Source organism: Rhinoraja longicauda, chromosome 9 (genome assembly GCF_053455715.1).
Source record: "Rhinoraja longicauda isolate Sanriku21f chromosome 9, sRhiLon1.1, whole genome shotgun sequence".
NCBI lineage: Eukaryota > Metazoa > Chordata > Chondrichthyes > Rajiformes > Arhynchobatidae > Rhinoraja > Rhinoraja longicauda.
This window is the reverse complement of record NC_135961.1, coordinates 18,209,787-18,236,634: the sequence shown is the minus strand read 5'-3', so window position 1 is coordinate 18,236,634 and position 26,848 is coordinate 18,209,787. Positions and strand designations below refer to the sequence as shown.

At 41.5% G+C, this 26,848-nt stretch overlaps 1 protein-coding gene across 4 annotated transcripts in view; it reads left to right on the top strand.

Annotated features, from left to right (window-relative positions):
• LOC144596516 (tyrosine-protein phosphatase non-receptor type 14-like) overlaps nucleotides 1–26,848 on the top strand; it is a 179,469-nt gene that overhangs the window by 88,757 nt on the left and 63,864 nt on the right. For all 4 annotated transcript variants that reach the window (XM_078404901.1, XM_078404902.1, XM_078404903.1 and 1 more), the window contains one exon: nucleotides 395–564. In XM_078404901.1, coding sequence (XP_078261027.1) covers nucleotides 395–564 — 170 coding nt within the window. The remainder of the gene's footprint in view (nucleotides 1–394; nucleotides 565–26,848) is intronic.

Below are 26,848 nucleotides of genomic sequence, written 5' to 3'. Positions count from 1 at the left end.
GTTGTGAATCATTCCACTTCATCAACATTTAAAAGACATTTGGACAGGACATTTATAGGAAAGGTTTAGAGGGATTTCGATCAAATACAGGTAAACGGGACCAGCTTCGATGGGGAATCTTGGGCCAACAGGCCTGTGCTGTATTGATGCGATGTATGACTCTATAATCAGAGAACAAAGGGAACCTTGAATGGAATCTATTCTTAAATCAGAAATGACAAAAATCTTTGGGTTTTTTCCAGTGGCAAAATCCCCTCCTGATGTTTTATATTACCTTCAAATTATTCTCTGTAAAAAAAGACCATAAAGCACCTTTATTCCCAGTTTGTGTATATTTGGAACCACAGGGATACTATATACATATTTTAAAATTTCTCTCTGTTTCTTCCACCAGACACACTATTTTGGACTTTGGTTTCTCAGTAAAACTCAGCAAGGACGGTGGGTGGAGCTAGAAAAGGCCCTGAAGAAACAACTGGACAAATTTGCCAATGAGCCCCTCCTTTTCTTTGGAGTGATGTTCTACGTACCCAGTGTGTCAAGACTACAGCAAGAAGTCACAAGGTACAGAAAGCCAAAAAGTATTTTTATTTACTGCCTTTTAGATTGTGTTCAGAAAGAGAATTCTAACCTCTAACCAAGACATACAATTCAAAGGACACCCATAAATCTTGGCAATCAATAATCAACTTCGCTCAGATGCAGGTTTTTTGCTGAATTATCAACATTCCTTTCTCTTGCTTTTTGGGTCCTCAGCCATTTGGTGTTAATTGAGGGATGCCTTTATCGTTTCAATATTGCTGATACATATAGATAATTGGATAAGATAAAGTAGTTACCATACAGCAAAGGCATTGGACAAAGTGAAACAAAGGCATATGGTTTTAGCTGGCTGTTGAAACTGAGGCAATAAATTGGAACACTGGGAAAATTAGTTTCCAGTGTTTGTTATCTATGTTTGTGACAAATCAGCACATCCACAGAAATTAGGTTGTTCCCAATTCTTGTGCTACAACACTGTGGTATTTAGTGCTAATGAAGGATCCCATGCAACAAAAAAAAAATAGAGAATTGGCCATAAAATCCTGTTTGAAAATGGCATAAAATTAGTTTTTTCCATCCAGAAACAAGTGCTAAAACATTACCATTCTGATCCAATGCTTTAACGATCAGTAAGAGACTGGCAAATCCTGGACAATTAAATATATGACGAGGTTGGTCCTATGTGTCGGGAGTTGGAATAAGTCGATGTGGCGGGGGAGGAAAGAGGACTGACATGAAATGACTGCAGTAGTTACTTCCAGGAATTACAATCTGTACACAATAGAATAATGCTGAAAGAAATGTTAGAGGATTTTATACATCATGTGTCTCTTCTACTGACTGTTTGTTTACTGTGAGATTAATGATTGTACTATGGAGAGAGGCATTTGGTTTGCTGGGAAATTTACATTGCAGGTTCCTCTTGTAACGAGTCTCTCTCTCTCAGAAAGCCCCAATTTCACATGCAGCCAATACTTGCGTTCTCCTCTTTGCCAGGAAAAAACCTTGATTAGCCAGATTCTTGCTCCTTCTCTTCATGCCCTCTGGCTCTGATTTGGAGTCCTCAAATTCCAGAGTGCCTTGCTGCTCCTCCTTCTGTGTGGGTAGTACAGAAACACAGCGGCAGAGTTGCTGCCTCACAGAGTTGCAACCTGGATTTGATCCTGAGTATGGGTGCTGTCTGTGTGGAGTTTGTACATTCTTCATGTGATCGCATGGGTTCTCTGCAGGTGCTCCGGTTTCCTTCCACACTCCAAAGATGTACCGGTTAATTGGCTTTGGTAAAATTGTAAAATTTGGTAAAACTCACCAAAATTTGGATATTAAAAGACTAGAAAACTGTAAAGATCGAGGTTATTGAGGGGACCCTTTATGGGCAACATTTGGGCAACTGGCATCTCAGGATCTGCCTCCTGTTCCACACTAAGGTAGTCATATAGCACAGAAACAGACCCTTCTGTCCAACTCATCCATTCCAACAAAGATGCCCCATCTAAGCTCATCCCATTTGGCAGCCATTGTCCCTTATCCCTCTAAATCTTTCCTATCCACGCACCTGTCCAAGTGTATTTAAATGCAATTATAGTATCTGTCTCAACTACCGTCTCTGAAAGCTCGTTTCTTATACCTCCCGCCCTCAGAGTGAAAATAAAGTTGTCCCTCGGGTTCCTATTAAATCTTACTAAAGTAGATGAAATATTTCCAAAGTCAATGCCTGGGCAATATATCTGGTGCCAAGGTGAGCAGAAAGTTGGGAGAATCTGGGAGAAAGTTGGGAGTAATGATCTGTTGCAGACACTTGGAAAGAAACGAGGAATTTGAGAGTCAATGTAATTTTGATCTCCATGAAGAGCAGTCCAGATATGAGCGTTTGGCCTTGGACTTGCCACAGAATATCACACACCTCGGTGCTGGTAACCTTGGCATACCTGAGCTTATGAAGACATTGTTTATCAGGGAGGATGTGATGACACTGTGGGAGTCGTCCTTTTGATACTGTTCATAAGTTCATAGGTTATTGGGACAGAATTAGACCATTTGGTCCATCGTCTACTCCGCTATTCAATCATGGCTGATCTATCTTTCCCTCTCAACCCCATTCTCCTGCCTTCATGCCATAACCCCTGACACCCTTACTAATCAAGAATCTGTCAATCTGTGCGGTAAAAATATCCATTGACGGTCTCCAAGGCCTCTGTGGCAATGAATTTCACAAAGTCATCACCCACTGACAAGAAATTCCTCCCATGCTCATTTTTAAAGGTACGTCTTTTTATTCCGAGGCTATGGCCTCTGGTTCTAGACTCTCCCACTAGTGGAAACATCCCCTCCACATCCACTCTATCCAGGCCTTTCACTATTCGGTAAGTTTCAATGAAGTCCCCCCTCATCCTTCTAAACCCCAATGGGTACAAGCCCAGTGCCGTCAAACGCTCATACTATGTTAAACCCAATCACTTGTGGGATCTTTCTCCTAAACCTCGTCTGGACCCTCACCGACGCCAGCACATCCATCCTCAGATATGGGGCCCAAAACTGTTCACAATACTCCAAATGTGGTCTGAACAGTGTCTTATAAAGCTTCAGCTTTACATCCCTGTTTTTTAATATCCCAGTCCTTTTGAAATAAATGCTAGCATTTCATAAAGGCATGTCTTAGTCATCCACCCCAATGTACATAACTAGTTGTGAATAGGCAGCTGTGGCCATAACAGCATCTCCACCAAGGGATTGCTGCAAAAAATGTGACAGTGAACATCCTGGCAGCTGTTAGTTGCAACATATTCTGCGCATTTTAGATGGCTCTTTTGGATAGTTCTGAAGGTGCCCCGTTAGGTCTCCCAATATCTCCGGTCCAATGTTTTCTCTGGCATGGTTTTATCTCGAGATGTTCTCCACTGCAGGCTCCATCTGATAACATTGAAACTGGATCGTTTAAAGTATCAATAATCATCAGCATCAGTAAAGTGTTCCTTTAAATGACACGGAATGGGTCATGCTGTGCTCCTGCTTCTACTGAGATTGTCCCACCACTCTTATGAAGTGGAGCATCTTGCTCCCAACATACTGATACCAGCAGTTTTGAGAATCGGCAGTGGGATAGCTCCGGTCTACTGTTCTGTCTGAATTGCACTGCAGGCTCCATTGGATAACATTGAAACTGGATCATTTAAGCTGAGTGGTATGTTGTCATTTTTCAAGCCTGTAGACTGAAATAATCTCAATAGATTGTTGTGCACAATTTCTTTTCTACTACTTCGGTGTCATGCCATTTCAACAATTTGGTCCTAGTCTGCATTTTGCCAATTTAATATAAAGGAAAACTGATGATCTAATATTTTATTGTTCAAAAATCCCAATGGATCTGCACCTGGCTCATCGGTTGCTCATTTCCATGCAGCCTCTTAAACACCGCGTCCCCTTTCCCATGATCCTACTGCCCTGTTGCGGGACTCCCTTTCACATCACCGGGACCCTGGTTCCCATGCTTCTTTTCAGCTCATCGGGGCCACGTTCTTGTGCACGCTTTAAACCAACCTGGACTCTGATCCTAGCTGCCTTTAACCCTCTCTGGGGTCCTGTTTCTTGTGCTGCCTTTAAACTCACAGTTCCCACACTCCCTTTCAAATCTTCAGGGCTCCTTTTCCATGAACTCACTGGGGTTCTATTCACAGGCTGCCTTAAACCTTAATTGGGCCCAGTTTCTTGCTCTCACTTCAACCCACTGGGCCTAGTTCCAAGGCTGCATTTGAACTCACTGTAGCTCAGGTTCTCCCTTTAATCTAGTTCACTGGAAAAAAAGTATTATATATTGCCATACTGCCCAGAAAAGTTGCCAATATGGCTTCCCAATGTTCTAAGTTTGCAGTATTAGCAGACTTTTAAAGGTCCCTGAAAGAAAACATTTAAAAATTACTTTAGAATAGAAAATGTAAGACAGGGAGCATTCGTGCAAAGAGGAACAGCTAAAGATTTTTTTAAAATATGTTACTTAAATACAGAGCAAAGTATTTTTTTTCCGATTTTATTTGCATCCCTATGTATACCTGTAGCATTTTAAAAACTATTGTAAGTAATCAAAAAGTCTGTGTTAATTCCAATGCTTTCTGTCGATCCAATGAGTTTAATAGAATTACATAGAACAGGCAACCCCTGCATTTTGGTCATTCGATGATGGAAATTTGTCCTAACAGAATTCACAAATCACTCCCTGAGATATGGAATTAAATTCTCTCTCATGGAATTTGAGTAAAAAGGGTTAAATAAATAAATGCAAAAAATAGTTTTTTGAATCTACATAAAGCATTGAAATATTTTTTTCAATTCTTATTTTTTGACGCATGTGCTGATGATGCAGCTTTGCATTCATGAAATTTGTGAAAAGGAGCATTTTTTAGGAGTACAACCTCACCCCCTGTCACTCAGCTACTCTGTGGTAGAATGAAGAAATTGTCTTAAATTCCTTATTGTTGTATTTGTTCTTGCCTTCTATTTATGCTCTTTAATTTTGGATTTCTCTAAATCCTTTACTAATTTTAAAGACCTCTGTTAATTCACCTCTCAGCTTGTTTTCTGGAGAAAAGAGTGCCATTATTAGCGCAGGAGGATGAGGGGTGATCTTATTGAGGTGTATAAAATCATGAGAGGAATAGCTCGGGTAAATGCAAAGAGTCACATGCTCAGAGTAGGTGAATCGAGGACCAGAGGACAAAGGTTTAAGGTGAAGGAGAAAAGATTTAATAGGAATCTGAGGGGTAACTTATTCACACAAAGAGTGGTGGGTGTCTGGAACAAGGTGCCAGAGGAAGTAGTTGAGGCCTGGGCTATCCCAACATTTAAGAAACAGTTAGACAGGTACATGGGTATCTGACAAAGGGTCTCGACCCAAAACGTCACCCATTCCTTCTCTCCAGAGGTGCTGCCTGTCCCGCTGAGCTACTCCAGCTTTTTGTGTCTATCTTCGGTTTAAACCAGCATCTGCAGTTCCTTCTTACACATGGAAAGGACAGTTTTGGAGGGATATGGACCAGAGGTGGGACTAGTGTAGCTAGGACATGTTGGCCGGTGTGGGCAAGTTAGGCTGAAGGGCCTGCTTCCACGCTTTATCACCCCATGACTTTATGACTCTATCATGTTCAGTTCTTCATTGAATTTTTTTCGCCATTTGCTTCCAAGCTTGTACTCTAAAAGTGGTTAATGACAATGAAGGCATTGCTAATTGAATTATTTCTTGTGAGTCAACTGAGTTTAGCCAAAGAAGATATTTGCATGGCTGTGGAGGAAAAGGCAGAGAATAGGTCTAACTGGATACACTTAGAAAACCTGGCATGGGGTTGGAGAATAGGTCTAACTTGATATACTTAGAGAACCTGGCATGGGGTCAGAGAAGCACATTTTTTCCAGATCTCTGTTGTTATTATTTTACGATTCTTTAATTAGGTGTTAATTGCTTGTATCACAGTTGATACCCAAGGCAAATATACAGATTTTACTAATGCCTTGATCAGGTGCAATAATGAGAGGACAATCAATTAAAAGCCTGAAATAATGAAAGGGAGATTTGATATTGAACTGCAGTTACAAGATGCTGTTCTGAGTCAAAGGTGCTGTTTTGGGTACAGTGGTTATCATTTTTTTTAATAGGCCTTTAAAGAAAAACGAATTTCAAGTGATAAATATTTGAAGTTTCAGGGACATTATTCTCCCTCATTGTTTTGGCCAGGCTGTCTGAACTTCTAGATTGTGATATATTATTTACCACTGGAGTACAAAGAAATTAGGTAGTGATGCTACCTTAGGTAGTCAGAGATGCTTTGTTGTATTATTTTTACGTGATGTCTGTTGGTCTGGCAAAATGGATAATAAGACAAGGCATTGGAACCAAGGGTGCTGGAACAGTAGTGGTGGGACCCTTGTTCTATTTTTTTTCCTCCTTCCTGTCAAACACAACCAATTTTTTTTGCATCATCTGCAGACTTTATTGTGCTCCCTAGATTTAACCAACATAAATATATTCAGAGCCTTGTGCAAATAGCTCTCATCCATTGTGCTTTGCTTCCTGACCAGGAGCCAGCTTTGGATCACTTTTGTTACTCCCCTTGAACCCTGTGAGCTTTATATTTGTTCAGTCCAGCATGTTACGTGAAGCCTTGTCAAAGCTGGCCAATTTTTGAATGTTATCGTGCATTTACAGGTGTAAATGAAATGCCATCCTCACAATCAACCTCGTTGAAATCTGTTAGCAGATCAGAAACATCAATGAAAGTGAACCAGCAAATAGAATTTGTTCCTCATTCTGATATCTTTCTCATAGGGTGATCAATGACTCAATAATACCTATGGCATAAATATCGAGTGTTTTTTAATGCCAAATTCCTGATAATAATGATGAAATTGTAATGTGGACTAACCCAGATGTTTTCAATAAGTAATGTTTGCCACTGCCAAAGGTGTTTTCACTGTATCCTAAACAAATGTATAAAATAACCCATGGTATGGCAGGTATGGAACAGCGCCCCATTCAAACCCCAGTTTCCTGGCGAAAGAGTGCTTCAATTGTGAGCAATTGAAATGGTGTGTAATGGAGATTACTTTCCACCTGGTATTCCACTATCTAAGACTTCCTCTGTCTGCACCAAAGCAATTTTTATTAAACTGCCTCCCTTATGTGGAAGAATTATAAAAGTGTAAGGTATCTTACAGTGTCAGGTTATGTATCCTAACTACACCTGGATTGTTAAATATAACCCTTTTTAAACAAAGTAAGTTTGAGTTAAGTGTGAGAATACCCTTTTCAACAAAACATTTTAAAAATGGTCATTTTAGAGGGCAGCATGTCAAAATATATATTGGATTGCCTGAAAAATTGAAACTAAAACATAACATTCTCTCATCTCAACAATGCAATTTGGTTTAAATCAAAAGAAAACATCTGAAGTATATTTTGGAGCTCAAGTGAATACATATTATGTGATTGGTCTTTCTAGAAGAGAGGGAATATTATTTAAATTCCAACCATGCTCAGTTATGTCTTTCGATGAAAGACCTACCTACAATATTCCTTTTGTGTCTTCTGTGCCAAAGGTTTGATAATTCTGTTTACAAAAGTAGATTTTTTCCTCTAAAATTAATATGAACAGCTATTACCACATTATATTGATTTCATGAGTCTGATCACTTGCCTAGAAATAAAATAAAATCAATTGATTTTTCTGCATATGCTTTTAAAAATTATTGCAAGGTTCATACAGTGGTCCAGATTTTGTAAATTTGCACCAAAACTGCTTGGGTTTGCACCATCTACATAAATATATTACTAAAACGCTGATCTTGTGAATATATATATATATATATATATATATATATGCATCTGAGATTTGGTGACCGAACTACAGCCAAAACGGTAAACGATAGCACCTCAATTTTAGCACCACCTTGATCACCATTGTCCTGGCGACACTTTACAACAAGTTTCATTCAAATTTGTGTTATATATTTTATGTTAGAGAGATTTTAAAGTTTACAAGTTACCTTTTAAACCGATTTCTTACCATCTTCATCGTGTGTATCTGAGATTTGGCGATTGAGCTACAGCCAAAACGGTATACAAATAGTGCCACAATTTTAGCACCACCTTAATCACCATTGTCCTGGGAACCCTTTAAAACAAGTTTCGTTCAAATTGATCTTATATTTTAAAATGGGACCCACACGAGTGCCGGCCAATGAGGAAGGGGGGGCCTGACTTTAACCAATGAGAGCTTTAACAGATGCGCAAACAGATGTAATGGGTGAGTGGGTAGGGAGGTAGTGGGGTGGGGAGATGGAATGGATGAGCGGGAGGGAGGAGGTTGGAGTGGGTGAGGGGGGGTGGAGTGTTTGAGTGGGGGGAGGGGATGGAGTTGGTGAGGGGGGATAGAGTGGGTGAGTCGGGGAAGGAGGGGGATGGAATGGGTGAGTGGGAGGGGGGGTGTGTGCCGGAGAGCCCCTAACCCTGGAGGGGGATTGAGGGGAGGAGGGGGTGTAAGGGGGGATGGTGGGTAAGGGGGTGAGGGGGATGAAAAGGGGGGTTGAGGGGGGATGGAGTGGGTAAGCGGGGGAAAGGGGGAGTCAGGGAGGGGAGGGTGCTACACCAATGCAAGAGAGCTTTGGGCCCAACGGATGTCCGCTGGATCTGCGCGTGCGCAGTTGGGGGAGGGTTGCCATTTTGTGTTCAGCTCTGCCGCGTCCGCAGTTGGGGGAGGGTGGCCATTTTGTGTTCAGCTCCGACCGCCTGCTCGACACCCAATTGGTCCGGGTCCGACGTGGGGGGGAGCGCCGACACTCCCCCGCTCTGATTGATCACCGGCGCATCCTGATTTGCTCCTGCCGCTCACCCCCACCTGGGGTCCATTGATTGACTACGACCTCCCGCTCAACCTCTTTATTTTATTTCCTTGAGATTCATTTCATTTTTTTTTTTAAAAAGCAATTTATTTTAAAGAAAGGGTGAGTGAGGGGGTTGAGGGTGCTAGACCAATACAAGAGAGGCTTTGGGTCCATGGCACGCTCTTGCTGCAGAGCTGGTGCCACGGGGCCGAGGTGCGGGGCACCCTCTCCTCATCCCTGTTCCCCCTCACCCACCCATGGCCCCGGGAGACGCTCCCCGCCCGGCCGCCGCCGGGAAGGACCTCGGATCCATCTCGGCCTCTTTATTTTGCATAGCATATTTATTTAATTGAGATTTATTTTATCTTTTAAAAAAAGCAATATATTTTAAAGAAGAAACGCAATTTTCCCAAATCACAATGGAATCCCTACGAGGAATGGGCCCAACGGGTCCACTTGGCTGGCACCATGACTCTATAAAACCATGACCACTTCGAGATGATCAAGTCTGTAGTTTGAGGAATTCCTTGCTTTTACTGTACATGAGATAGAGTAACTCAGCAGGACAGGCAGCATCTCTGGAGGGACGGAATGGGTGACATTTCAGGTCGACACCTGAGCCTGATATAACATGTCTGTAATATTCAAACACTAGGGTTATTAGATCTAATGTGCCACAGTGTATCCTTCCCTCAAAAACAGCACAGTGCACAAAAATTATGTTGCTAGTTGCAGAAGATTGACAGGGCTGGCAGTAGCAATTTTGTAAAGTTCTGAGAATCATTCTGATCAAGCAGCTAGATTTGAAACTCAATCAAATGTATGTGGAAATCTGAGGCACTTTTAACTTTGGGTTACATCAATCGTTGTATTCCAACGACGATGTCCATTTCCCGTTGATATCCTTCTTTACCAGCATGGAGGAGGAACATGACAGAAGAGCAGAGAACTGTAGAAACAAGGAACATCAGGTGCACGTTTGCAAAAAAAGACAAAGTGCTGGAGTAACTCAGCAGATCAGACAGCATCTCTGGATAGCAGGAATCTGTTCTTGAGGCATGATGACAGATATTTTAAGAAAGGAGGAGAATTATCCACAAGAAGGAGGGAGGCATCCTTTAGTTTTCTTGTTCCCTTTTGAAGCTAAGGTGGATTTTTGCTCATCCCCAGTGAGTATTGTAGCACATAAGATAGTTTACATAATGGTGTATTGAATTACTTAAAGCACATCAGTTACTTTTTTTGTTTTCAGAAGTACTACATCTCACAAAAATAATGGTAGAAATTTATGTAACCTTCTTAGCCCCAATATCTAAAGTGCTAATCTGGCCATGATGAGAGGAAAATGTGGAGGACTCCCATTCAACATCTTGGGAATTTCTATTTTAGCCAACTAAAAAGATAAAAGCTATAGTAGGATTAGTCAGATTAGATTCGATTAAATTAGTCAGAGGGTGGTGAATCTGTGGAATTCTTTGCCACAGATGGCTGTGGAGGCCGAGTTAGTGGGTATTGTTAAGACAGAGATAGCCAGATTCTTGATTAGTACGGGTGTGAGAGGCCATGGGGAGAAGGCAGGAGCATGGGGTTAGGTGGGAGAGATAGATCAGATATGATTGATTGAATGAAGGAGAAGACTTGATGGGCCAAATGGCCCAATTCTACTCCTTTCACTTATGACCTTATGATGTTAGCATGACTATGAAGGTTGTACAGAAATGTAAAAGATGCATTTGTGAAGAGGTCCTTAAGTGGTTGAAAATCTTAAAGGAATTTGGCAGTAAATTCTGCAGAGTGGCTTTTGAAATTGTTGGGTTTTGATGGTTTACTGCTCATCTTGTATCTGTCTACACTTTCTATTATTCCAATTATTTCATATTCCAATTATACTATATTCCAATTATTTTGTGAAAGTCAAACTGTACCATGAAATAATGACAAGTTGAAACAATGATAAGCATGAAAATAGCACAAAAGTGAACTCGTTTTGTTGCAGTTTGCAGAAATGTTTGCATGAATGTGATTATTGATTCGAATGATTGGGAATTTGATTGATTTAATAATAGTTTGAGTAGCAGCTCTATGCGAAGGACAAACTATCGCGCTAGTTATATGAAGTTTTATAAGTGCATAGCTAATGATGTTTTGTTATCATTTGATAATGGGCCTAATGAAATAAGATATCTTATAATTATAATTATTCTCACCATAATTATTTTTTTCTCTTATAATCCAAGTAACTCAGAAGCAAAAACAGTATCCCAACTGTTTGGAACTTGGGTAATGTTTTAGCCAATTTGAAACCATTTTGAAGGGGTTTAGATTAATTTATAGGTAAAACAGCAGTGTGTCTTTCATGTTCATTCCATTTATGGGCAGACACACTCCACCCTGAAGATACTATACAATTTATTAAATTACTTGAAATAGAATTTTTTTTAATACAATGGCTGTTTTTCGTGCGATTGAGATATACAACTAACCATTAAAGGAAATAATAACCAGATGTGATATTACAACCTGACTTTCAAAGTTATATATCTTTTTGGTACTTATTTTTGCTTCAAAGGTTAGAAATTCTATAAGGTAATTTTTACTTGAGATTTGGGGAATTAAGTGGTAAAGTTTCACCCAGCTTCAATTGCTTGATTGTTGTTAATCTTAGCCTTAGCTCCCCCATCATTTGCTGAAGTATTTAACCCTGCCTCAACAAAAAAAATGCTTAGGAGGGAACAGCAGATGCTAGTATACGCCGAAGGTAGACACAAAATGCTGGAGTAACTCAGCGGGACAAGCAGCATCTCTGGACAGAAGAAATGTGTGACATTTCGGGTCGAGACCCTTCTTCAGACTGAGCATCGGGGAGAGGGAGACAGAGATATGGAAGGATAAGGTGTGAAATTGAGAGATCAAACGATGAAGTTCAGGGAAAATGTAGAATAGAATATATAACGGAAAATCTTTTCCTGGTGGGCCTCTCTTGTTACATCCTTGTTAAGGGCCCAGTAATGCAGTGGTTAGGTTATTGGGCCAGGAGCGAGTGCTTTAGACTGTTGATGAAGAGAAGCAAATTCAAATACCACCATGTCAGTTGGTGAAATTAAATTTAAATATTTCAATTAATCTGGAATTTATTCATTCCTATCAACAGTTTCTGTGAAGTGACTGGATAATTACAAAAAACAACAAAGGGATGGAGTTTGCACAGTAGGTGATTAGAGACTTGACAATCTATTTTACAATTAACTGCCACCAGTTCAGGGGCCTAGAAAGATGGCAATAAGGTCAATGATGTCCACGAATATCTACAAATAAATAGAAGCTTGAAAAATACTGCCCATGACCTCACACGTATCGGGTCCTAATGAGCAGATAATAATAATAATAATAATAATAATAATTAATAATATATAATAACTCTGGAGAACCCAACGATTTGGTACCCTGCTGTGTTGACTGGCCACCACTAGCCTTCATTCTGGCAACATTATATATTTCTCATCCTTGTTTTTATGTTCCTCCTTCATCTCATGAGCTTCTATCTCTACAATGATCTCCAGCCCTAAAAGCAGCAGATCATTTGAGATTCGGCAAGAGTGCCTCCTTGTATATCTCTTTGATCTTTTTTCATACCACATGAGTTGAGCTTGACCTCTGGAATTCTTCCCAAAACAAATCTCTACTTTCCTCTCTGTGTTTAACTTGCCAATTTACTGAGTTTGGTAATCATCTCTTATATGTTCAAAATTAAAATTTGTTTGATAATTACTCCAACAGAATGCAGTGTTGGTGGTGCTGCATGAGGCAAGTTGTTCTTGCTAAATGATTCCTTTGAAAATTGCAAGTTTGGTTTGAATCTTCTATCTTCGTTGCTGAATTGCCCCAGATGGTGCATACGTTTTGTTTGATAATGTTCCCTGAAATGACAAAACTTCAATTAAAAGTAGTTAAACACGTTAAATTTGGGATAGTATTGAAGTGGTCATTTGATTAGTAAGCACAAGGATTGGGAGTATTTTTGAAATTGGTAATGAATAACAAGGATACAATTAAATATGAAAATAGCAAGACTATAAAAGTAAATTATAATCGCTTCTAAAAACAAGCTTCAAAAAACAGGAGAATAGTGAAGCTGACTTCAAGACAATATTTGACTTGGTGTGTCATCAACAAATGTTCTCTATAATTGAAATTAATGGGAATTGTAGAAAACATTCGACTGGCTAGAGCTGCGCGTAGATTGACAAAAATGGCTGTGGTTGTTGGAGGCAATTATTTTTCTTTATTAATGCGACATGGATGTTGCTGGTAAGGCCAGTGTTTATTATCCATCGTTGCCTCAACCCTGAACTGCAAAAGTTCATCAGGCCACTGTCGAAGGTACAGCCGTGTCAGCTGCTTCAATAATGATGTTCCATCCATTAAAAAGGGGGATGTTCAATTGTATGCACAACTCCTCTGATAATAAAACAGTCAATGCCTGAATAGAGTGGAACAACATTCTTGAACTGATTAATAAATAGTCAGTAACATTTGCATTGTATATGTACAAAACAATGACTATTCCCTACACGGAAGAATATTTGATTAGCTGGTAATACACAGCCTTATACATTCACTCCCTTCTTCACAAGCCCACCATGGCAGCAGTATATATTACGAAGGCCTCTTCCACCACACCTTGCCATCCAGACCTATTATCGAGAAGCCAACAGTAGCAGGCACATGGGAACAATACCTCCTGCAGGAGGGAGCGAGGACTATTGGTCGGGGCCTTGTCTGAGTTGGGTCAAAGTTTGAATTAGTGGTTTGATCTGGAAGCCGAGCAGGAGCCAGAAGTGCCATGAGATCAGGATATTTCAGGGGTCAGGACAAAAGACAATGAGGACTGTTAGGAAAGAAGGAATGGACCATTCTAAATATTGTGCTGTTGTATTAGTACCCGGGTCTGGGCATGAATGACTAGTTGGAGTCGGAGTTTAAACTGATATGTGAATGGGGATCAGAGTTAGAGAGTGATCATTAGAGGTGAAGATGAGAAAAGCATCAGTGTTGGCTGGGGGAGGGGGGTAGAAATAAAGTCTGAGCCAGAGACTGAAGTAATCGGGACCAGGACACCTGCAGTGGAGGGTATTTAGGCCAATGGCCATGAGAGGTAGGTCATATGATGAGCCGATCAGTGGTGTTGGATCTGAAGCTAAGGTAGTAATTAAAGGAACCTGGCTGGGGAGCGATACCATTAAAACTTTGTCCTTCTGAGAGCATCAAGTCGGGTTTATTGTCATGTGCATAAGTACAGTGTGGTACGGGTACAATGAAAATCTTATTTGCAGGAGCGTCACAGGCACATACACTCAGCCAAGCACACAAAAACTAATTGTACATTATTTATGCATAGAATGTCTAAAACAACGAAGACTGGAAAAAACCAGGACTTTAGTGCAAAAACATCTATGGTAGTGCAAGAGGTAGAGCACAGTATTCTGCTGCCGAGATACAATTGGGGTTGTGCCAGTTGGTCCAGGAACCTGATACTGAAGGAAGGTAATGATGACTGAACAGTGTTGTGGGACTTCAGGCTTCCTTACGAACCTCCTGCCCGAAGGTGGTGGTGAGAAGAGGGCATGGCCTGGATGGTGGGGATCCTTGATGATAGATGCTGTCTTCGTAAGGCAAGTGTCCAAAGGCTGACACTGTGCGGAACAATCTGATCTAACTTCCATATTATCACTTTAAAGAAGGTGTGTTCCATGAAAAACGAAGCCATTCCAAGTACGTCTAATGCAATATTGCTTTAGCAGCACATGCAGTTTGTGACCAGAAGTGCCTGGTGGCATTTCTGGAGTTAGATTAATTTATTGGAAATTATTGCAATCGTATTCCATTATGGTAATGAACAATTTGATGCATAGCACTGTAAAAAATAATTGCAGTTGTACCATGAATTCTTCAGCCTATATATATTTTTTTGTTGTTTAAGTATCAATGTGCCAATCCTTATTTTGCTTTCTGTACAGTAATTTCAGTGACATTTGTAAATCTGTGTAAATTGGTAAATCTGTGGAATTCTCTGCATCAGTGGAGGCCAATTCTCGGGATGCTTTCAAGAGAGAGTTAGATAGAGCTCTTAATGATAGCGGAGTCAGGGGTGTGGGGAGAGGGCAGGAATAGGGTACTGATTGTGAATGATCAGTCATGATCACATTGAATGGCGGTGCTGGCTCGAAGGGCCGAATGGCCTACTCCTGCACCTATTGTCTATTGCCTACTGTTTATTGTCTATTTACATTCCTTGCTTTTTATCTCCTGCTTTGCTGTGTGAAGTTTCTTCATTCTTCATGACCAACCTGCCCTGTTAACCTACTCAATGAATCCCCAGAGGCAACTGGTGTTATGAAGGAAATAGTGTGTGCTGCCTGTCGCTCAGATTTTATTTCAAGTAACTTCCAGTCTCTGATGTTAGGCTCATACATCTATAATTACCGGGCCTATTGCTGCTGTGCTTGAAAAAAAGGGGTCCACATTTGCTATCTTCCACACCTCACTCTTGACCAGTAAAGATTTAATAATCTCAATCAGGGCCATTGCAATCTCTTCCCCTGACTCAAATGGCAGCCTGAATAAATCTCATCCTGCCCAAGTATAAAGTTAATTTCCTTTGTGAATATTGATGCAAGGTATGAATTTAGTAAATCGTGTATACTTTCTGACTCCAGGCACAGATTGTCCCTAATGGGCCCTATTCTTTCTCTGGTTATTCTTTTCCCCTCAATATGATTATAAAACATCTTTGGATTCACCTTAATCCTGCCTGCCAATGATATTTTATTTCCCCTCTTTGCCTTTCTAATTTCATTTTTAAATGACTCCCTATAATTCTTATACTCTTGAATATCTTTATTCCTCGATAGCAGCTACATTCTTTCTTTTGCCTATTGACTCAAGCCACAATATCCCTCAAAATCCAGGGTTCTTTGTACGAGTTACCCTTGACTTTCTTCCTTACACGGTGGCCCAGAGCATTCACTGTTTCTCTTCTGAATGCTCCCCATCTTCTGGATGCATTCTACCTTTGCCATTTTAATGAAATTGGTCTCCCCCAATTTAAGACCTTTATTCATGATCCATCTGTATCTTCTCCATGACCAGTTTAAAATATATGGATCGGTGGTCACTATCTCCAAAGTGATCCTCCACTGCCACTCCCTCCTCTTGCTCAGGTACATTCCAAAAGATAAGATCCATTAATATTCCTTCCCTCATTGGTTTATCACATACTGTGTCAAAAGTAACGTTGGTTCTTTATTAATTGGATAGTTTAAAAATGTAAAGAGCTATATGGTTGTGATTAGATATTGTGGGAGGAATGGGATTATGGGAGGGCAGGAAAGAATAATGACATAATTATTTTTGTGTGTTTGTTTGCCTCTTACTCAGCATAGATTAAGTTTACTTCCTTGCTCAATGTAATACATGTGTTCCTGGTGTGTGATTTGGTGAACTGAATGTATGAAGGAGTCGATCACAGCTATAGAGTTAGTTTAACTTAACTGTAACGATCATTTTCAAGTTTGGCCTGCCAAGTACACCCCATCAATTAAGAAACTGTTTGCACTAGCCTTACATTAATCCCACTTTATTCCCAAAGTTGCCAACATCTCCTTCCCCAGATTCCACCACTCGCCTACATGCGAAACACAATTTATAGTGGCCAATTAACCTACTAACCTATGTCAACTAATCCAGATGTCAACGTCTCTACATCGGCGAGACAAAACGCAGGCTCGGCGATCGTTTCGCTCAACACCTTCGCTCAGTCCGCCTTAACCAACCTGATCTCCCGGTGGCTGAGCACTTTAATCCCCCCTCCCACTCCCAATCTGACCTTTCTGTCATGGGCCTCCTCCACTGCCATAGTGAGGCCTAGTGGAAATTGGAGGAATAGCATCTCATATTTCGCTTGGGCAGCTTACAGCCCAGCGGTATGAACATTGATTTCTCTAACTTTAGATAGTTTCTCTGTCCCTCTCTTCCCCTCCCCTTCCCAGTTCTCCCACTGTCTTCCTGTCTCCACCTATATCCTTTCTATGTCCCGCCCCCCTGACATCAGTCTGAAGAAGGGTCTCGACCCGAAACGTCACCCATTCCTTCTCTCCTAGATGCTGCCTGACCTGCTGAGTTACTCCAGCATTTTGTGATACCTTTGATTTGTACCAGCATCTGCAGGTATTTTCCTACACAACCTACTAACCTATGCTGCCTCAAAATGCCAGAGGACCCCAAACACTGACAGGAACCCCATGTGGACAGAGAGAGTTTGCAACTCCATGGGGATGGCATTGGAAGTCAAGATTGAACTCGGGTTACTGGTGCTGGGAGGAGGAGCAGCTCTGCTAGCTGTGCCATCTTCCTGCTCCCCATGGTTTACATCAGGCCCTGGACTTTAGATCTAGGCAGAATTACTATGTTGATGGTAGATGGCTTTATTCACCAGCTATCAGCACAGTAAAACTAAGGCAATGTTTAATTTGAGTGGAGAGCACTGTAATTTTGCACATTATGTAAATTCACTGTGAATGTAAAAGCAGCTGCAATTCTGCAGTAAGATAAGATTATGAAAATAAGTCAGTTGAAAAGGCTGGTTATGAAATGTTTTGTAATTAGATGTATTTTTGTTTCATTCTGCCTCGGGGATTGCTTTTACATGACTAAATATTTGGACGTCTAGCATTGCATGTGCAGTAATCATAAGCACTTTGTTCCTGCTTTTGTTGAGGTTAGCATTGATATTATTACTGAAAATATGTTCATGTTTTGGCTAGTGGAGTTTTTGATAAAATCCCAGGCTGTTACTGAAAATAATGTTCATTTATCCCTGCTGCACCAAAGAGCAGTCCAGGAAGGTGTCAGTAATTGTTGAACGGTTAGACCGATAACCAAACTAAGTTATCATTTATTACTTTGAGCCCCAGACAATTTGCTTCATGACAGGCTATATTACAGATGTATATTTAGGGATGCACCATGTGTAAGTTGATCTCATCAAAGTTTAACACAAAGCCACAAGTTAGGATATGCAGTCAACCTGACCCACTGATACTGGTACTCACAAACCTTTACCAAAGAGGTGCATTACAATTGTAATAGTTTAAGGAAAAGTGCTTCCTTTCATTTTGTAAGTTAGACTCTTGCATGTTGTGTGAGCTATTTGTGAGAGAACAAGTGAGAAGGCAGCAGATGTTCTCTGTTTGAATACAAGAGGTTCATTTATTTGCAATGACTGATGGGGAAGTGAAGATAGAATCTCTTGTGTTGTATTTGTGGAAGGAATGTGGTGTTTTGATCAGGCCTCAGCAAGGGTCTGACACTTGTATTAGCTTGCAGGGGAGTGAGGGAGAAACAGGTGTGCAGAGACACATGGTCAAGGGTTTCTAACAGAGAAAGGACTACTTTGTTTGCACTTTTTTTTCATCTCTTTAGATTTAACAGTCAAAATACTTTCTCAGTTTACACTCCGATTCATGTTAAGAAAGCAACATGGTCCAATCCATCAAATAAGAAAAGCATTTAACCTGTCGCCCTCTGCTAATGAAAACCTATGATTATTAAAAACCTGTTGAAGCATTCCCAAATACTAATAATGTTAAAGTGAAATTTGAGAATTATACATACTACGCAGATATTTCAAAATGTGTAAAGCATTTTCAGACATGGAGCAAGGCACATACAGAAACAACATTTCTGACAGTGGTCAGTATTATCGGTCAAAGAACTGAGTACAAGTTTTGGGACGTCATGTTACAGCTGTGCAAAACTTTAATAAAGCCACATTTGGAGTACTGTGTACATCCCTGGTTGCCCTACGACAGGGAAGGATGTCATTAAATTGGAATGGGTGCGGGAAAGTTTGAGGATATCACCACGTCTGGAGAGTTTGAGTTGTAAGGAGAGGCTGGATAGACTAGGACATTTTTTCCCTGGATCATATGAAGCTGAGGGGTGACCCCATGAGGGGTATAGATACGATAAATGGTGACATATTTTCTCTTATGTAGGCAAATCTAAAATGAGAGGGCAAAAATTTAAGGTGAGAGTGGAAAATTTTAAAGGGATCTGAGGGGTAACTTTTTCACAGAGAAGTTGGTGTGTGTATGTGGAATGAGCTGCTGGAGGAAGTAGTAAAGGTGGGTACAATTAGGATATTAAAAGACACTTGCACAGCTGCACAGATAGGAATGCTTTGGAGGAATATGGGACAAGCTCGGTTAGGATGAGTTGTCTGAAGGGCCTATTTCAATGCTGTGCAACTCTACTGTAAGGTGGGACGTCAGTCATTGTACTAACTGGAGAAACTCCCAGCTGCAACAAAATTGAGATTCAATTGCTTTCAAGGGTAAGGAGAAGAATGAATATTTTTTCCAGAAGACTGTGTGGGAGAGTTGCTTCTTTGATTAATGTTTTATGGAACGTTTTGAGTGTCATTGGCAACCTAAAGTTTCATAGCTGAATTTTTTGTAGTAAGCAGGGGGTGATGGCCAACAGGGGCTTTTCTGTTACCCTGCAGGTTCACTTATGTTTCAGTAAAAGCATCATATATACCAAGGTAGAATATGTGTAAAATCTGTAATATAGCTTCAAAGAGGCCAACAATGTTCCTTTCTTTAGAAGAAACTAGCAACATAACAAAAGAAAAGCATGCATATATGTAGGTTGGTGACTATTGAATATGTTTATAGAGGTTGTTGTTGTTGTTTGATACTGGTCATTGTTTATCATTGAGAAGTGCACAAACTGGGGAGAGCTGTGCCTCCATCATATGAAGCAGGAGCATTGAGGTAGACTGAGTTCTAACCAGTCTATCCATAGGTGCAGTAGCACCTGCAGCAATGGCTGCTCTAGCCATGCCAGTGTGCAGTACCGAGCTCCATATTTCAGCTACAATGCTCGCCTCAGTCCACCGAACACCAAACATCACAGGCAGCCCCCCCGCACCAAGCTTTATGTCTTCCATCCCTATGTGCCAGAAACATGGCATGAATCCTGGCTGGCATGTTCCTGCCACATGGGCGGCATGAATTCCTGCTGGGTTTGTGATTTGGTAGCATTTTGCATGAACAGATGTTTTTTTTAAGTTACTGGGGTTGGATGTGGTTGGGCAGTATCTGCCCATGTGTGGATTGAAGGACCTAGAGCACTATAATGAATCAGCAGAATGTGGTGTAGCACTAAGTCAGCACCAGAACAATCATCAGTGGCAATATAGGGAAAAAGAAGTGTTTTTGTAGTGGCAATGTTAGAATTTTCTGAGGGAAGTGGTCATGGTGATTGAAATCAGAATGTACTTTCAAATGAGCTGGAGAATATAATTTACAATAAATACTTTTTCACTCAGAGAGTTGTAAATCTGTGGAATTTGCTGCCTCAGAAGGCAGTGGAGGCCAATTCTCTAGATGCTTTCGAGAGAGTTAGATAGAGCTCTTAATGATAGTGGAGTCAGTGGGCATGGGGAGAGGGCAGGAACGGGGTACTGATTGTGGATGATCAGCCATGATCAAATTGAATGGCGGTGCTGGCTCGAAGGGCCGAATGGCCTATTCCTGCACCTATTGTCTATTGTCTATATTAATGCTGAAGCTTTTGTGGAGTAATTCCACCTCCTGAAGCCAAAACATTATGTATTCTGGAATCCAAACTGAAAAGGGCTCTTCGCTTTGTACTTTTTTACAAGGCACTAAATGTAATGGGCTTTGGTGAAATTTCACCCAGTTTGTGAGAGGGGAAGGTTATAAAATTGACGCACCAAATGAGGTCACTTTGATCTTATCTGCTTTTTCCCCGCACTAATTTTGTAACTATCAAAGATTTCAATTTCGTTTATTTCTTGGATCAAATCCTTCCTATCCTTATTTAAATCTAGGTCCACAATGTTAAAAAGCCAACTTGGAAATAAACTCTGTAAATGTTTGTTATGCCTAAAAGCATTATTCAAAACATTTTATCAAAGGTGCCCACTGTTTGTTGCAACTACTGTGCCAAATCTCCCTTTAAGTTTGCTGGACTGAGTTCATAGATACAATTTGTATGAGACAATCATGACTGAGATGACTCGGAACGGTTGGTGGCTGGAATGTTCTCCAGAGCCTCTGAACTTTGGGCCTTGATGTCTCAGTGAAGCAGCTGTCTGAATGGGACCAACTTGACCCTTTTCTCTCCTGCATGAGCACGGGTCACCAGACAATTATCTGAAGCCGCTCCACATGCTGGTTTTCAAGGGACCTCGGGGAAACAAATTTACTGCAACTCTCTGCCTTTGCTTCTGGAACCCCTCATTGCAGCCCACTGATGTTGGGCACAGGCTTTGAGATGCCAATAGCTATCCTCAGGACTGATCAATTAGTCACAAACAAGACTTGAAAGGCCTAGAGATACAGCGTGGAAACAGGCCCTTTGGCCCACCGAGTCCGTGCCGACCAGCGATCCCCGCACATTAACACTATCATACACACGCTAGGGACAATTTACACATACACCAAGCCAATTGACCTACATACCTGTACATCTTTGGAGGAAACCCACACGGTCACGGGAAGAACGTACAAAGTCCGTACAGACAGCATGAACCTGGATCTCCAGTGCTGCTAGCGTTGTAAGGCAGCAACTCTACCGCTGCGCCACCATGCCTATCAAAATATTCCACATGGCAACAGACATCTCACTGCCATTCAGAAGCCACCAATATTTTTAGAATCAGGTCACAACAGACTGCATATGCTGGATTAAAAAAATAAAAAAGAAAGTTCTGAAAGAACTCAGCAGATCAGAAGCATCTGCAGAGGGAAATAGACAGATCAGTCTGAAGAAGGGTCCTGAACTGGGACATCATCTGTCCATTTCCCTCCACAAATGCCGCCTGACCTGCTGAGTTCCTCCAGTACCTTGCTTTAATATACCGCGTGTCGTCTTCTGGTTTCTTGAAGATATGGAGCACTAATGACATCTCATGGGTATTTGGATCAAGGCAACAACCCCTCTCTCAATGTTAGCAAGATGAAGGAGTTACTTATTGACTCCAGGAAACAAGGTGGCTTAACCGCCCCAGTCGGCATCAAGGGGCTGAAGTAGCGAGCTTCAAATTCCATGGTATAAATATCACTCGTAATTTGTCTGGACCAACCACATTGAATTTGCAGTCAAGAAAGCAAACCAACACCACTACATCCTCAGAAGACTAAGTAAGTTTGGTATCGCTCCAACAACTCTTACTAACTTTGGTAGGTACACCATAGAAAGCACCCTAATAAACATGCTTCCCATCTTGGATTAGAAAACTGCGGTGCCCAGGACGGCAAGAGATTGTAGAGAGTTATAGATGTAGCCCAGTACATTGCACAAATTCCTCACAATTGCATATCACAATGCGTGTTGAACATTTCACCAGATTCAGGGACAGCTTCTTCTCTGCTGTTATCAGACTATTGAACTTTCCTCTCGTTAGCTATGGGTGTAGTCCTGATCTCCCAACCTGCCTCATTGTGACCCACGCATTTTTATTTTCTGCAATACAGCTGTAATGTTATAACGATGTAACATTATATTCTGCACTTGGGTATCTTTCTCTTTGCACAACCTGTTGTACTTATGTAGGGCTTGATTGTACTCGTATATGGTGTGATTTGATCAGAGAGCACTTAAAAAAATTGTTTACTGTATCTCAGTGGACATGATAATAATAATCCAATACCAATAATGTTCTTTTGGATCCTGATTGTTTGGTTTGTCATTCATATGCAGTGTTACTTTCTCCCATGTGTTGAACATTTGTGTTCTGGATACATAGAATGATGCCCCTTATCTGAAACAAATGCTATTGTGCATTCTTAATCAATTGGGTTTTTTTCTACTGATTTTGAGGCGCTCTTTGCCCAATGACACGAAGCACTCTTTTATTCTGTCCTTGGCCACACCCCAAAGGTTAGCCGTCATAGACATTTGTATACAATTACAAATTCAAAGGGTCAACACACATGCAAAATATGTGATTTCCACAGAATTTGCATCCTATAGCACACTACTTCCTTTCATGAAGTAGTGTTTAGTTTAGTTTAGTTTATGGTCACGTGTATGTGACAATGTCACGTGAAAAGCTTTTGTTGCGTGCTATCCAGTCAGCAGAAAGACAATACATGATTAAAATTGAGCCATTTGCATGGTAAGGGAATAACAATTCGTGCAAGGTAAAGCCGGCAAAGTCCGATCAAGGATAGTCCGAGGGTCATCAATGAGGCAGATAGTAGTTCAGAACTGCTCTCAGATTGCAGTAGGATGATTTAGTTCACAAGTTCACAATTTATAGGTGTACAATTAGGCCATTCGGCCCATTGTGTCTACTCCGCCAATCAATCATGGCTGATCTCTGCCTCCTAATCCCATTTCCTGCCTTCTCCCCATAACCCTTGACACACGTTCTGATCAAGAATTGGTCTAGCTCTGCCTTAAAAATATCCACTGACTTGGCCTCCACAGCCCTCTGTGGCAATGCTCCACAGATTAACTACCCACTGACTAAAGAAATTCCATAGATTAACTACTCTCTGATGAAATCAGTTGCCTGATAACAGCTGGAAAGAAACTGTCTCTGAATCTGGAGATGTTCTTCATGATAGGAATGTGTTTTCGAGCTCCTCACATTCCACAAGAGCAAAGGAAGGGATGTTACACAAAAGCAAATGCATTCCTGAGCCTTTACACTCACCTCCACCCACAAACAACCAGGTGGCAATACAGTCTGCTTCTTTCCTTAGACAAACAGAACTAGTTGGCCACATTAACCATGATTTACATTGGATTGTTTTCCACCTACTATGACATTTTACCTGGCTTACTCCTCACCTTATCTGCAGTAGGAACAGGAAAATGTTTCTGTAGACCAATTATATTCTTTTGGAAAACACCACCTTAGTTTTAACTACTGTAATAACATGGACACGTGACCATGTGTATTCTTAACATTTACATCAGTAAATGACAGGAAGCTGCATGTGAGGCTGGGAAAGCACATCTCGGACCCGCAGACCCTCAGCATAGGAGCTCCGCAAGGCTGCGTACTCTCCCCTCTCCTTTACTCTCTCTACACCAACAACTGCACCTCCACAGACTCCTCTGTCAAGCTTCTCAAGTTTGCGGATGACACTACCCTGATTGGACTGATCCAGGAAGGGGAGGAATGTGCCTACAGAGGGGAAGTGACACAGCTGGCGTCCTGGTGCCATCGCAACAACCTGGAGCTCAATGCTCTCTAGACAGTGGAACTAATTGTAGACTTTCGAAGAGATCCCCCTCCCATCCCCCCACTCACCATCAACAACACCATAGTCACATCTGTGGAGTCATTTAAGTTCCTTGGAACCATCATCTCCAGGGACCTTAAATGGGGGGCCACCATCGACTCCACAGTCAAAAAGGCCCAACAGAGGATGTACTTCCTGCGGTAACTGAGGAAACACAATCTGCCACAGGCAATGATGGTCCAATTCTATACTGCTATCATTGAGTCTGTCCTCACCTCCTCCATCATGGTCTGGTTTGCTTCAGCCACCAAGCACGACATCCGGAGGCTGCAACGGATTGTTCGCACAGCTGAGAAGGTTGTTGGCTGCAACCTTCCCCCCCATTGATGAACTGTACACCGCAAGGGCCAGGAAGTGAGCGGGCAAGATCATCTCTGACTCCTCTCACCCTGGCCACAAAATCTTTGAAGCACTTCCCTCTGGAAGGCGACTCCGGACTGTCAAGCCAGACATAAAAACAGCTTTTTTCCACGAGTGATAGTTCTACTCATTAACCAAAGTCTGTAGTCTCTTTTTTGCTCTGGTTTATTTTCACCCACATGTTTAGACCGTAGTGTTGTATCCTTATTGTTTTGATGTGGTTATGCTTTATTCTTAATTGTTAACTGTATGTTTGTGTTGTCATTTGTGAGAGGAGCACCAAGGCACATTCCTTGTATATGCATACTTGGCCAATAAACTTATTCATTCATTCATTCTGTAGTACATTAGCCTGCAAATACAATCATAAGTTAACTGCAGCCAGTTCAGTGTCATTTGATATTGTAAATGGGCCATCATGTTGTTAGGGTGTCCGTCGGAATCAAGGTCTTGCTTAAACTCCAATTTTGTGTGTTTTGAGGGGACTCTGAGGCCAGTGCAAGAAGCAATGACTTGCCCACAAATGGACAGGAAGGCGGCTCAGGGGTAACACAGCCCTATTGATAATGCAAAGGTTCGGTGCACTCCAAATGCATGGTCTCCAGGATCTCAATACCATCCCAAGTGGTTCTTCACTTTGAGCAGTCAGAGATTCCTGGGAGTCAATGGGCTATGCTGTAGTTTGTGAGAAGAAGGGTGGAAGAGAGGTGGGAGCAGGTAAAAGGCTGTATTGGGTAGATAGGGGTGAAGTTTTTTAAATATAGACACATGGTTGGGCAAAGGCCAGAGATGAAAAGGCAAAAGGTGTGAGATAAGGATAGAAGAGAGGAAAACAGTGTTGCCAGAGGAAGGAATATAGCAATTGTTTTATAGGAAGTAAACCAGTCATTTTGAACACAGTGCTCCCACAGAGAAGAGTGAACATTCTTGTTGTGGTTTCGGATTAAACCTTGGCAAGCACACAAAAAATGCCCCTCTTTATCTATTCCAAAAGACAGTTGTCTGATAATTCTCTGGTGTAGACAGTCTTTTGGCATGTTACGATTCCATTTTCTTTAAATGCAATCAGAGATAAAACCAAATACTTTGTGATTTGTTCTTTGTCAATTTTAATATAGAATAATGGATACCTGTTAACCATGTAGAAGACATTGGTTAATGGTGAAAGGGGTGAGATTTAATAGAAACCTGATAGACAACTTATTCACACAAAGGATGATGGGTATATGGAAAAAGCTTAATTTAATATTACGTGCTTCTAAATGCATGAAGCATTTCCTGCCAGAGGAGGTAGTTGAGGCAGGTATAATAATAATAATAATAATGCATTACATTTATATAGCGCTTTTCATACACTCAAAGACGCTTTACAGGGATTTAAAGAACATATAGCAATATAAATGTCATCATCATATCATATATCTACAGCCGGAAACAGGCCTTTTCGGCCCTCCAAGTCCGTGCCGCCCAGTGATCCCCGTACATTAACACTATCCTACACCCACTAGGAGGGAAGTGAATAAATAGATAAATAAGTAAACGAACAGAGAAAGGAGACAGAAGGTGAGGTGACCTTCAGTGGTTGAAGGCAGTACTGAACAGGTGAGACTTCAGTGATGTTTTGAATGTGGTGAGTGAGGAGGAGTCTCTGAAGGTTTGGGGTAATGAGTTCCATAGGGTGGGAGCAGCGATGGAGAAAGCCCTGTCCCCCCAGGATCTGAGTTTGGTCCGGATGGGGGGGGGATAGGAGATTGGCAGCAGCAGAGCGGAGGGTGCAGGTGGGAGTGTGCCTGTGGAGGAGGTCAGTCAAGTAGGATGGGGCCAGGTTATGGAGGGCTTTGTAGGTCATGAGGAGGATTTTGTACTGGATTCTCTGGGGGATGGGGAGCCAGTGGAGTTTGTAAAGGACGGGGGTGATATGGTCACGGATCGGGGTGTGGGTGAGTAGACGGGCAGCGGAGTTTTGAATGTATTGAAATTTACTGATGATTTTTGAGGGTGCGCCATAGAGGAGGCTGTTGCAGTAGTCCAGACGGGAGGTGATGAAGGCGTGGATGAGGGTTTCTGCAGCTGTGGAGGAGAGGGATGGACGGAGACGGGCAATGTTTTTGAGGTGGAAGAAGGCTGTCTTTGTAATGTGTTTGATGTGTTTGTCGAAGGAGAGGGTTTGATCAAAGATGATTCCAAGATTCCGGATGTGAGGGGAGGTGGATACTGGGAGACCATCACTA